General features: G+C 36.5%; 1 protein-coding gene across 2 annotated transcripts in view; it reads right to left on the bottom strand.

Annotated features, from left to right (window-relative positions):
- Positions 1-14,591, bottom strand: part of CYTIP (cytohesin 1 interacting protein) — a 77,081-nt gene that overhangs the window by 24,156 nt on the left and 38,334 nt on the right. The window contains exon 1 of one of the 2 annotated variants that reach the window (XM_020910456.2): positions 6,100-6,347. The exons of the other annotated variant lie outside the window; for it this stretch is intronic. Within the exon in view, the coding sequence (XP_020766115.2) occupies positions 6,100-6,276 (177 nt within the window). The 5' untranslated portion in view covers positions 6,277-6,347. Of the gene's footprint in view, positions 1-6,099; positions 6,348-14,591 lie in introns of those variants that run through there. 2 annotated transcript variants of the gene reach the window in all.

The raw sequence follows: 14,591 nt of genomic DNA, 5'->3' as shown, positions 1-14,591 counted from the left end.
AATACTCATCAGATTATGCATATATTTATATATGTGGAAGCATATATGTGTACTTATATGAAGGGCAGATGGGACTAAACACCTCACTTCTGTTCATAATTACTTGTAGCCTTTGGGCCTCTTGAGGGATGTATTCATTTTATTTCTACCCCAACACCTAGCACAGGGTTTGGAATAGAATGGAACCATATAAACAGCTAAACAGAAAAACAAAAGTAAACTACTAAATAACAATACAAGCAAGTAAGTGGTAGTGGGAGATGCAAAGATTTATATGAGTCTTCAACTCTGTCCATTAAATTAAATATTCATAGGAAAAGCTCAAGGGTAGACTTTTAAAAATATAAAATAAAATTTTAATGAAAGAAAACAAACAAGGATTAAAAGAAAAACTGACTTCTAAAACAGCAAGAACCATAGCAAAAGGACTAATAGAAAACAAAATCAGTCAAACTCTAGCTAATTGACATGATTAAAATGGAAATATCTGCCTAGAACAATATGAGATGCAGAGCAGATACTCAGCTCTTGTGGACTGACATGGGTCATCAGTGAAACAAAGAAAAAAATCAGACTAAATCAAATTATGAATTAGTTTCCACTCTGGATCAACAATGAGCCTATCATAGACACCTGACATTAAATACACAACTGCTAAATGAATGAATAGTTCATTTTCATTCATTTAGCAGGAATTAATGAATTCTTAAAGTTTTGAGAATTTTTCCTCATCAATTTTAAATACACATTTGCTAAGCAAATAATCATAGCATTGATGAGAATCTCAAGATTTCATCTCATCCTCCATTAACCTGCCTTCTAAATTAAAAAAAAAAAAAAATCATTCTATATAGATTCAAATACAAAATTAAGTCCACAAGACAAATCCAAGATGTCTGTAGAAAAGGAAATTTCCCCACCTCTCTTAGGCTAACAGTTCTACTCTAGCTAATTGACTAGATTAAAATGGAATTTTCTACCTAGCACAACATGAGATGCATAGAAGAAACTCAGTTCTTGTGGACTGACTCAGGTTCAGTGAGAAAAAGAAAAAAATCAGACTAAATCAAATTATAAATTAATTTCCACTCTGGATCAGCAATGAGCCTGTCATAGGCACCTAACATTTAAGTTAAAAAAAATTTTTTTAAATAAATGAGGCACCATCAAATTCTCTGACACATGCCACATCTAGACACAGTACCTACTTGTTTTTGATCCTGTTTTTGATCAGACTCAGGCGATGTGGAATGTTCTTAGGGTTCAACCAAAGGAATGTTCTTAGGGTTCGACCAAACTATCTGTCTACATGAAAAGAAGTATGTCTGAGGTCTTATCAAAAATTTTACACTTTAGAACGAGTTTTGTCTGCAGCCTCTCCCTGGAGTGAGCAGCCTTCTTCTAGAATCTGACCAGCGGAGTCTGCTCCCTAGACCGCCCTCCCAACCCGAGTCTTTTCTCAGGGCTGGAGGGATGACACCAAAACTCTTTAATGAGGAACTGGTATGCAACAAACAGCATATGCTGGCAACAGCTGTCTTTTATTACACATTATCTAATATGAGAAATCTAGGTTTAGCAATTTGGCAGGGCTGCAAACTACACATTCAATTATGTCTCCTGAGAAGACAAAGCTCCTTAACCCCTTGCTAGCCTCTGATCCCTGGGTTGGGAAGATCCTCTGGAGAAGGGAATGGCTACCCACTCCAGTATTCTTGCCTGGATAATTCCATGGACAGAGGAGCCTGGTGGACTACAGTCCATGGGGTCACAAAGAGTCGGAAACAACTGAGCAACTAATGCTTTTCACTTTTTTTCAGCTTCTAATATAAAGATGCCTGGGGTTTGGGCTGAGGATCCCAACTCTTGTGTTTTTAGTCAGGTGATTTGAAAGCTTACCAAAAAAATGCAACATAATTTTTGTTGCTATGAGATGATTCACAATGTCCTTCTTTAGTGGGAAACAAGACCAAATATTTCAACTGTCAGTTTGCAAAAAATAGGAAAAATCTGTAGCAGAGCCAGATAGTCAGCCCTGCAGAGGAGCCTGTAGTTTCATACTGTAGCCACTTCTGCTGCTAAGTAACAGCCTGCTACTTCCTCTCCTCGCTGTGTACTCATTTCCTGAAAGTGTCAAGAGTGGGGGAGGGGGCAGATACCTATTCACAGATGAGATATTTTTGTTTTTGTTGTTTGTTTCAAAAGTCCACAAATTATGTGTTCAGCTCCCTTTCCAGTACCCTACCTCATCCTCCCAATTCTTCCATGAATACAGGTTTTTTCCCCTTTTTGAGTCAGGAGGCTTAGAATAACACGGTTCTGCAGAAATATTCTAAGATTAACAAAATAATGGAGCTGAACTCAATTTCTTAATTATAAGTGCTCTTAAGGAATGTAAATACTGTACAACGTTGCAGCTTCTCAAGAAATTCTTTTTTTTTCCATTTATTTTTATTAGTTGGAGGCTAATTACTTTACATCATTGCAGTAGTTTTTGTCATACATTGAAATGAATTAACCATGGATTTACATGTATTCCCCATCCCGGTCCCCCCTCCCACCTCCCTCTCCACCCGATCCCTCTGGGTCTTCCCAGTGCACCAGGCCCGAGCACTTGTCTCATGCACCCAACCTGGGCTGGTGATCTGTTTCACCCTAGATAATATACATGTTTCAATGCTGTTCTCTTGAAACATCCCACTCTCGCCTTCTCCCAGAGTCCACATGAGGAAGCTGTGGTACACTTACACCATGGAATATTACTCAGCCATTAAAAAGAATACATTTGAATCAGTTCTAATGAGATGGATGAAACTGGAGCCCATTATACAGAGCGAAGTAAGCCAGAAAGATAAAGACCATTACAGTATACTAACACATATATACGGAATTTAGAAAGGTGGTAACAATAACCCTATATGCAAAACAGAAAAAGAGACTCAGATGTATAGATCAAGAAATTCTTATTGTGGGCTCATGAATCTCTTTCAAGAAAAATTTTTGGATATATTCGCTAAGCACACCACAATATGGATTAGAGACTACTTTTCAAATTCTTTTGTAATGAAGTTAACAGTTTTCTACTAAAAGTATTCATTAAATGATCAAAATATCTTGTTATCATCAAGAACACTTAGGAATTTTGGTGACGGATGAGTGTGTGGCCAGAAATAAAATAAAAGTTCCTGAAGGGCAGAACCCATCTCAGAAATACATACAAAGTCAGCACAATATTCTATATCTGACTTATACCTGAAATCACCCTTTCAGAAGTTGTCTATTTAGTAATAATTTGATAACCAAAGAAAACCAAACAAAGAAAAACAGTGTGTGGTTCCACGAATGCATATTCAGTCTTCCCGTCTATTTGTCAGTTTTTCACTAGAGCATTCAGTGAAAACTACTTTCCAAGGGTGACCTACTGCCCTTGGGAAAATGGGTGTAAGACCCATAGCTACTCTTTTAGTATCACAACATTCATCAAGATAACGTTACTTCATACCACCTCCTTCCTACAGCATTTTCCGTTGAAGGGATTTTTTTCCCTAAAACTGTGTTCAAAACTAGGAGACCTCACTGGGCGTATATCACCTCCTACAAATACAGGTATTGAGATAATACAAACACAGAGAAATCTATTTTTAAATAATGTTGAGTGCAAACACCCAAATGATTCTGAAGCTTAATCTGAAACTACGGGCTAACCAGATACAGCTTTGCAGAAACCAAAGCCAATGATAACAAGAAGTATGAGTTGTTGACGTCAGCACTGAAAGGGTTGAAAATAACAGTGGGCAGAAAACACCTGCTTGTGGGATTGCTTCACAGGGATCTTGTTGCCTGCAATTCAGTCAGTGCCAAATGGATAGTTATTCTCTAAAGACCAGTTAAAGCAAATGAACATCCATTTGGAAAATTCTGAACGGTTGGAATAAACTTGCATCAAGTCTCATTGATGATAATTGTACAGAATCAAATATATCATATACAAATGTTTTGTTTTGCTTTTTATTTTCCTTAAGTAAATTTCACAACAGTAACAAAAAGCCATTTGAATAGGAGGAGTCTCACCATGGGAAAGAATATGAGGGAAGGGAGAAGAAAAGACCTACAAAAGATGTGAACATATTAGTAAAATAATTGGTGTGGAAGTGTGTGTGTATGTGTAAATAGATATACAGATTACACACACACACACACATATCTGTATCTCATATGCCTAAACTGTTTTCATCTTCTCCCATATTCTCCCTGATTGCTTCATTTCAGTTCACGCTTTCTTCACTCAGGCTTCAAACCAAATGTGGCTCCCTCTTCTTCTCTGCTTTTCACAGCCAAGTCTTTATGTCTCTTCTCCATTCCTTCAGTTCCTCTTTCTCCAATTACTGCAAAAATTGCTCCCTCACCACTAGTCTCTAGCCACTTACCAACAAGCAAGTTTCCAGAGTAAGGTTCCTAAAACTTTGTATTCAGTCATGCTCAGTTGGTTCCCTGGGTGCTGGTCAGATTACTATTTCCTCAGGTCCAAATCTTATGAAAAGCAGCCCAGCTCTGAGGTCTCCTCTCCTCTCCCACACAGACACTCATCAGGTCTACCTATGTACTATTACCTAAACTGCCCTAAGGGCCCCAAGATCTGTACCTCAGCTTTTTAATTATTCCTTTGCTCTGGAATACCCTTCAATATACAGTACATCTATCCTTCAAGATTGTATTCAAAGACATGTACTTGGGTTAGAGCATGTATGTTACTTTATATTGTATAACGCCTACTTGTTCTGTCTACTCAATCATAAACCCTGTAAGGCCAGGAAATTGTCTTTCTCATCTTTATACACCCTACACTGCTATACACCTGAAAAGTGAATAAAGGTTTTGGTACTTCCCACAGGGGCTTTATTTTCAGAAAAAACTCGATAGGAATATTTTTTTTATTAAACTTAATGTCATAAAGGCACTTTGGAATTGAAAAAGATCAATCATCCAAACCAGAACAAATTATTCCCTTATCTCTTTTGAAAAATACCAAAGAATCCACTATGTGCATCACTAAAAAAAGATCATGACTCTTCCACTATGCTATAACTCTGTAATCCTGAAATTAGAAGGCTTAAGAGGAACATACAATGTGCATGCAAGATTTAAGGGCAAAAATTCATGCTTTAAAACAATTCTAAATATTTTTGCATTCAGATGTGTATGTGGGACATTATAGCAAGCTGACGAACCAAAATCTGAAGAGATTTTTTCATTTAATTCTGTTTTACAAGTTGAAAATTGAAAAATAAATCCAGTTGGACATGGATTTTCCCAAATAAGTTTTCCTCTCTAGGGAAATACTTTGCAATCAAAATTAAAATAATAACATAATTACTGAGTTATTGAGCACATACTGCATATCAGTCATTCTGATAAACACCATGCATTTCTTCACTTACACCGCAGAAGAGCCCCGCAGGATGGTTCTAATATTATCTTCATTTCATAAAAAAGCAAACTGAATCTTAGAGAAGAAAATGACTTATTCAAGATTCCACAGCTACTAAGTGGCAGATCTTGCACTCATTTATTCAATAAAAGTCTTAATTCCCAATAGTGTGAGGTACATGCTAGTGCCCAGAACTGAAGAAAATGTTGTCAATAAAACTTGCACTAAAAAATATGTTTTCTCCCTGGATTATGAACTGACATGACTATTAGAGACTGGGAGAGAGCCTGGGCAGGAAGGACTCCTTCCCAATGGGAGACATATAGGAAAAAGGAGCAATAATTCTCAAACTGGTTGTGTCTACAATATACACCATCTTCAAGCTGATATGCTTGATGATTTTTATTTTATCAGAATGCCTCTTGTAGTGAGAAAATAATATTCTTTCAGGTTTGCCTTAAAAATGTTTTCTTATGGTCTTAAATCTTAAATTAAGACTTAACGACTAGAGTGTGAGTTTTCTGGGCTCCTTGCCTCTTTCTTCACTCATACTCTGAGCCACTAATTTCAAAGGATCTGAAATAACATTTTTAACATGCAGTCAGACAAATATATCACTCTGCTCTCAAGAGAACAAGAACACTGTAAAAGGTTAAAAATAGCACTCATACCTGCTTTCTTCCCCGAGGCAAAGTAGCCACAGTATCTGCCAGCATTTGAAGCCTTCTGTTGTCATCATCCATGGTAAAATTGCCTGTAAGTGTGGAGTAAGAGCTATGCCCTGGACCAGCACAGTATTCCATGAAATTGCCATTGCTGCTCTGTTTCCTGAGCTTTTGTAAAGACATTGTGAGTAAAGATTACTCCAGCTAGCACATGGTTGAGTGGCCTTGCAGGGTGGGGGAAACTAAAAGTCTAACCCTCTGACAAGTAATCAAAAGTAGCAAAGCAGAAAGAGCCCATGTGACTTCTGTGGTTTGAGGTACTTGTTACACAAACACTATCTTGCAGTTCACTCCCATTTCTCAGGGCTTTTATCTTTAAGCCCCTGAGAGAAGTCTAGTTTTTAGCACTCAAATAAATAAATTTATATTTTTTTCTCTTCAAACAGCCAGAACTCTTCCACTTTCATGTTCTATGGCAAGTTGTGTTCAAAACACTGTCTACCTTTTTTGTAAAGGAAAAAGAAAAATTTCCCCAAATTCTGCCATTAGTTTGACATCCACTCTCCTACTTAATATGGGCCAGTGTAGTGTAAAGGTCAGGATGTGTGAATACTGATTCCTCATGAATATAAGCAAGACCCACAGGGTCCAGTCATAATGTCCTCTCACGAAGTCTTTGTAATGTACTTTCGCCAAACATCTTGGCTCATTAATGTTCATGAAAAAAACATTATATCTTCCACTTGGGCTGTGACCATTCAACATTCCTCTGGTTGTCCTTCCACTACTTCATCCTCACTAAAATTATCCATTATGTCTACAAAGAGCAATGGGAGGGGAAGCACATTTAGAGCACAAAGTTGGCCATGTCTTAGACTAGACTTAGTTACAACATCAGCAACTGGTCCAAGGGAGGAATGGAGAGGGCATGAAAGTAACAGGCAAACCAAACAGGCACAATAACATTTCCAGTTGGTCTCTGCCAATGCACATGCACCAAGGGCAACAACGTGAATTACTCATTTTCACTGATGCTTTTATTGGTGGAAGTTAGGAAAATGGCTTTAAGGAAATTAGTTTCAGAGGAGGAGCAGGAGACATAAATAGAAGGAAGATTCAAAATAAAATCAAAATGAGAAGTTTTGGATAGTATAAAAAGTGAATTGTCATTTTCAAAATCATTGGGAAGTTCAACTGTATATAAAGAGTCAAAAAGTCTTTAAAATGGAAGTCAAAACAAATTCAGCTCAAGCAAAATCTGCCAAATGTAAATCCTAAAATCTTCAGAGTTAATGGTGCTTAAGAGATGGTCACCTCAGAAATTTTTAAAACCCTATCACAGCATGACTCATTACAATTGGAATTGGATAATGACATGAACAAAATGATGTCTCCAAAGACCTGAATGAATGAATGAATGAATGAAAGTCATTCAGTTGTGTCCGACTCTTTGCTTCCCCATGGACTGTAGCCCGCCAGGCTCTTCTGTCCATGGGGATTTTCCAGGGCAGAATACTGGAGTGGGTAGCCATTCCCTTCTCCAGGGGATCTTCCTAACCCAGGAATCGAACCCAAGTCTCCCACATTGCAGGCGATTCTTTACCATCTGAACCACCAGGGAAGCCCTATAAAGATCCAAATCAGGGATGACAAACACATATGCCTCCAAGGTTCAGTTTGATAAAATAATATAAATGTGTAATACAAAAGGGAGTTATAGAGATTTTGGCAACTAATGAATATGGTCAATTATAAAGACATTTATGGTGGGTGTGTGTGTGAGAGAGAGAGAGAGAGAGACAGAGAGAGATATGAGAGAGAGATTGAGTTTTAAAGTATCTCCAGGTTACTATAAGGTACATGAAATAAATTAACACTATTATTTGAGGACAGCAGTCCACCCGTCTTCTGGGAATTTTATAAAATTAGGTAAATATTTTAATATTTCAAGATACCAAGTAGAAATGACATGTTTGTCTGATATAAGGACACTAAGCCAACCAACAATCAGCTTTTACAGACAGATGTTAAAATTGTATCAATTAAGTTGTGTGATACTAACCTTAAACTAATATAAATTATAGAAATCTATTGAAAGAATAGATTTTAGAGAAATATACTAAATTCAGAAATTGGAAAATAAAATTTTTACTAGATTTATGAAATGTGTTTAACAAGGAGAATACTTTAGATTATGAGATACATGGCTGTAAAATCAGAGTCAAGGGGAAGTTTGACATTCAGCCGGTACATACCAGTATGGTCACCCTTGTTAATCACATGTTTATGACTTGGTCTATTTTGATCAAAATAGATCAGTTCTCTGTTCTGATTATCAGGACCTATATCACACTAATTAGTAAATATTTTAATAACTTTGTTGTTCAGTCTCTCAGTTGTGTCCAATTCTTTGGGACCCCATGGACTGCAGCATGTCAGGCTTCCCTGTCCTTCACAACCTCCCTGAGTTTGCTAAAACTCATGTCTACTGAGTCGATGATGCCATCCAACCATCTCATCTTCTGTTGCCCCCTTCTCCTCCAGCCCTCAATCTTTCCCAGTATCAGGGTTTCTTCCAATGAGTAGGCTCTTCATATCAGACAGACAAAGTATTGCAGTTTCAGCTTCAGCATCAATCCTTCCAGTGAATATTCAGGATTAATTTCCTTTAAGATTGACTGGTTTGATCTCCTTGCTGTCCAAGGGACTCTCAAAGGTCTTCTCCAGCACCACAGTTAGAAATATTTTATTTTAATAACTACCCTGATCAAAAGTATCCTTTGTGATAACTTTAGGGAAAAAACTAATGTTTCCATACAAATGTGATTTCAACCTTCAAACCTTGATTTACAAAGATTTTCTACTATTTACTTAATATTCTATAAAATTGCCATTAAGATTGCCATTGTATTAATTGCCATTTTATTAATTATAATACCCTGAAACCATCTTTCCCTTCATCATCCCCTTTATTTCATAATAAAATGAAACCAGATCAAGTTATCTACCTACTCAGAAAAATTCAGGAGTACCTCATTGTCTATAAAACAAATTAAAGAATTCCAAGTTCTTATCTAAATTCATCTCTGAAATGTTATATCACTTTTATAAGATACATAACTAGTTTAATGGATAGGAGGTCTTACACCTCTGAAGCAAGGTCCTGGAATGACACTGTGTGCTGCTGACAAGAGGGCAAGACATGGTGACTGCCTTCATTCTCATATCATTTTTTTCAGATCATTCTTTTAAGACTTAGTATTTTACAGTTATATTATAAAGCTTATTTAACTTATATGCAGAGCACATCATGAGAAACACTGGGTTGGAAAAAGAACAAGCTGGAATCAAGATTGCCAGGAGAAACATCAATAACCTCAGATATGCAGATGACACCACCCTTATGGAAGAAAGTGAAGAGGAACTAAAAAGCCTCTTGATGAAATTGAAAGAGGAGAGTGAAAAAGTTGGCTTACAGCTCAACATTCAGAAAACTGAGATCATGGCATCTGGTCCCATCGCCTCATGGGAAATAGATGGATAAACAGTGGAAAGTGTCAGACTTTATTTTTGGGGGGCTCCAAAATCACTGAAGATGGTGATTGCAGCCATGAAATTAAAAGACACTCCTTGGAAGGAAAGTTATGACCAACCTAGATAGCATATTAAAAAGCAGAGACATTACTTTGCCAACAAAGTTCCATCTAGTCAAGGCTATGGTTTTTCCAGTGGTCATGTATGGATATGAGAGTTGGACTATAAAGAAAGCTGAGCATCAAAGAATTGATGCTTTTGAACTGTGGTGTTGTAGAAGACTCTTGAGAGTCCCTTGGACTGCAAGGAGATCCAACCAGTCCATCCTAAAGGAGATCAGTCCTGGGTGTTCATTCGAAGGACTGATGTTGAAGCTGAAACTCCAATACTTTGGCCACCTGATGCGAAGAGCTGACTCATTGGGAAAGACCCTGATGCTGGGAAAGTTTAGGGCAGGAGGAGAAGGGGATGACAGAGGATGAGATGGTTGGATGGCATCACCGATTCAGTGGACATGGGTTTGGGAGGACTCCGGGAGTTTGTGATGGACAGGGAGGCCTGGCGTGCTACAGTTCATGAGGTCGCAAAGAGTCGGACACGACTGAGCAACTGAACTGATAAAGCTAATTATACACAAGTCTGTTTCTACACTGTCTAATTTCCTCTAACCACCTCATTTTCTATATGAACACCTATATCTAGATGTTCAGTAAATGTTTGTTAATAGAAAGAAAAGGGTAGAGGAGAAGATATTTAACAAAATTAATTCAACATTGTTCTAAAGCATCAAAGAAGAAAAACTAAACTGGCAGAAAAATTTTGTGCTATTAACCCATATTCCAAAGTTCTATAATTTTCTATAATTCTGTGGACAGAATTTTTTACAATATTCAAACTAGTCAAAAAATCTTGAGATGAGATTCAGTTTATTTTACCAGTGCTATACTAAATTTTCAAGATAAATACAAATCTTATATTAATTGTCCAAGAGCATAAAACAAGATGCATTCTCTAAAGCTAATTAATCTGATCCTGCCTGAGAATCTCATGAACAGAGGAGACTGGCCGGCTATAGTTCATAGGGTCACAAAGATTCAGACACGACTGAAGAGACTTAGCATACATACACAAACTATACACAGAAGGCATAAAAGAATGAAGGAAGGAAAGAAAGGAGAGAGAATATTAAGCTAATCTCATTTATTAATTCTGATACAAATGTCCTAATAAAATATCAAATTGAGCCAAATACTGTTTTAAAAATAATACTTCTCAACACAGTAGGATGTGTCCCAGGAATACAAAGATACTTCAACATTAGGATATAAAATATTAACATAAATCACTAAATCTCTGGAATGAAAGAAAACATTCAGTGCAACAGACACCAAGACTGGTATGATTTCTTTGCTTTGAAAAATCCTAAGGAAGTTAGACATAGAAGGAAAACTTTATTAACATAATGAAAAGTATCTGTCAGGAACACACACCAAATAACATCTTCAGTGTTGAAATGTATTTCTAATACAGTGAGAAGAAAAGAAGAGATGAAAAGAAGAGATGACAATAACTCTCACCAATGATCACTGCTGTACTTCATATCACAAATAGGAGGTATAGAATTTGTAAAGAAAGAAACTAAACCATAAGATTTGTTTGTGACATGGCTTCATAACTAGAATATCCAAGACAATCCACTGAGGAACAGACTTAGTAAGATAATTTTCCTAAATGTAAGATTCAAAGGGTATATAAAGAGAAATAAATTTCTCATATAGCAGCAGGGGATGATATGAACTTGTAATAACAGAGGAAAGAAACACTAACAAAATAGCCAAAATTTCATAAAACAGGAATGAACTTAGCAAGCATTTTTAATACTTTATGAAGAACATTATCAAGTCCAGAGTAAGGGAAAAAAATATCACGCTCCTATATAAGAAAGTCCTTCTTGTAAAGATGTCTATTATCTTCAAATTTTCTAAAATATTCAATATACTGAATTCAAAATCTACATAGGTTTTGTTTGCTTGCTTGTTCATAAAATCTGACACATATTCTCACACCCATCTGAAAGAGCAAGTGCATGAGACTAACTAAGAAGAATTTGAAAATAATGGCAGGGGATAGAGGTAAGGTGAACATTGAGAAAATTACCCTACTTGAGTATAGAAAACGTTAAAAGAGTTAGGATTGTGTGGTCAAATAGAAAAAGAATACTGAAAAATCAAATATTGTCCATGAATAGAAAACCCAAAACACATCCATGCATATTCATAAATTTATTATATTATTAACCTATTTGAATTCATTAGGAAAAGAACAGCCTTTCCAATAAATGAGATTGGTACATGTATGGAAACAATTAAGTTATTGTCTTTTATTAAGTTATAAAAATAATACCAGATGACTTAAGGAGCTAAATGTAAATATAGTTTCCTTGATAGAGACATTTTTTAAAGTCTTTATTGAATTTGTTACAGTATTGCTTCTGCTTCATGTTTCAGTTTTTTGGCCATAAAGCATGTGGGATCTTAGCTCCCCAATCAGGGATCAAATCCACACCATCTGCATTGGAAGGCTAACTCTTAACCACTGGACAGCCAAGAAAGTCCCTAAAAATAACTTTAAATATTCAAAATAATAGCAGAAAATTATAGAGTATTCCAGTAAGAATAGATTAGAAAGTTCAGAGAGCATTAATAACATAAATGTCAAAAACTTCTGTTTAGTGGAAGCTATAATATACATAGGCTAAAGCTAAATGACAACAAGAAATTATTTGTGATACATAATTGGTTAAAGGTCATAATACATAAGGAATATTTAAATTATTCTTTGAAGAAAAGCGTTTTTAAATGAACAAAGACTCTGAAGAGATAACTTACAGAGAAAGCTCAAATCATCAATATGCTTATTAAAGGATGTTCAAACATACAAGTAACCAGGAAAGTAAAACTTGAAACAATAGTTAGATACTGTTGCCCACCAAAAAATGAACAAAAAATTTAAACTGGTGGTATCCAATGCTGGTGAAGTTAGAAGCAAATGGGCTCTTAGAACTTTGGAGGAATATAAATCAATAAAATTTTATTTGTGGAGTAATTTGACAGTGGGTTTCCCAAATGACACTAGTGCCAAAGAACCCACCTGCCAAGGCAGGAGACGAGGTTCAATCCCTGGGTTGGTAAGAGCCCATGGAGGAGGGCATGGCAACCCTCTCCAGTGCTCTTGCCTGGATAATCCCAGGGACAGAGGAGCCTGGAGGCCTTCAGTCCACAGAGTCTCAAAGAGTCAGACAAGACTGAAGCACACAGGCACACAATTCAACAGAATCAAAATTTTAAAATGCATTCCAAGAATTCTACTTTTAAGAATTTGTTCTACAAAAGGACTCTTACATGTGCAGAAAACAAGTATGTTTCTTGTGACATTGTAATTGTGAAAAATTGATGTTTGAAATGAATATCAGTTGAGAAATAGCTAATAACTTGTGATAATTTAATTCAGTGGAATACTCGGCACTCATTGAAAAGTATAGACAATTATGTGCAAAAACATTTTTAAGACAAATAAAGTAGGGGAAAAGGAGAATGATGGACACAGTATGATCCCATTTATTCTTTTTTCTTAAAGAAAGATCACGTATCTATATGTACTCAGTCACTCACTTATGTCCAACTCTTTGCTACCCCATGGACTGTAGCCTGTCAGACTCCTCTGTCCATGGGATCCTCCTTGCAAGAAAACTGAAGTGGGTTGCCAATCCCTCCTCCAGGGGATATTTCCAACCCAGGGATTGCACCCTCTTCTCCTGTGTCTCTTGCATTGCAGGCAGTACTTTTAACACTGAGCCACATACAGTGACTTGTGTAAACATAAAAAGATTACATAATATGGATGGTTCCCCATTTAAAATGGTCTGACTTAGAATTTTTCAACTTTACATTGATGTGAAAGTGGCATTCAAAAGAAACCAAGACTCTTGAGATACTTTTAACACTGAGCCACATACAGTGACTTGTATAAACATAAAAAGATTACATAATATGGATGGTTCCCTATTTAAATTGGTCTGACTTAGAATTTTTCAACTTTACATTGATGTGAAAGTGGCATTCAAAAGAAACCAAGCCTCTTGAGATACTTTTAACACTGAGCCACATACAGTGACTTGTATAAACATAAAAAGATTACATAATATGGATGGTTCCCTATTTTAAATGGTCTGACTTAGAATTTTTCAACTTTACATTGATGTGAAAGTGGCATTCAAAAGAAACCAAGACTCTTGAGAGCCCTTTGGACTGCAAGGAGATCCAATCAGTCAATCCTAAAGGAAATCAGTCCTGAATATTCATTGGAAGGACTGATACTGAAGCTGAAACTCCAATACTTTGGTCATCTGATTTTGTGAAGAATATGAAGAACTGACTCATTTGAAAAGACCCTGATGCTGGGAAAAATTGAAGGCAGGCGGCGAAGGGGACGACAGAGCATAAGATGGTTGGATGGCATCACTGACTTGATGGACATGAGTTTGAGTAATCTCTGGGAGTTGGTGATGGACAGGGAGGCCTGACATACTTCAGTCCATGGGGTCACAAATAGTCAGACACGACTGAGTGACTGAACTGACTGATACTCTGAATTATGAATTTTAATTTTCAGGCTAGTGACATAGGAAATAATACTTGTGATGCTGGGCAAGGCAACAACACATGGCTCCCAGTCAGCCATGTCATCATGAGGATAAACAATCAATACACCTACAACCATTCTATTTCTCACTTTCAGTATAGTAGTCAACAAATTACATGAAATATTCATCGGTTTATAGACTTTATGTTAAATGATTTTGCCCAAATATTGACGAATAAATTTTTCTGAGAACATTTAAATTCAGCTGGGCTCAGCTATGCTGTTTGGTAGGTTAGATGTATCAAATGTATTTCAACTAACAA

The sequence above is a fragment of the Odocoileus virginianus genome, chromosome 13, assembly GCF_023699985.2.
Source record: "Odocoileus virginianus isolate 20LAN1187 ecotype Illinois chromosome 13, Ovbor_1.2, whole genome shotgun sequence".
NCBI lineage: Eukaryota > Metazoa > Chordata > Mammalia > Artiodactyla > Cervidae > Odocoileus > Odocoileus virginianus.
Note: the sequence above shows the minus strand (reverse complement) of the source record. Positions and strands in the feature narration are given on the sequence as shown.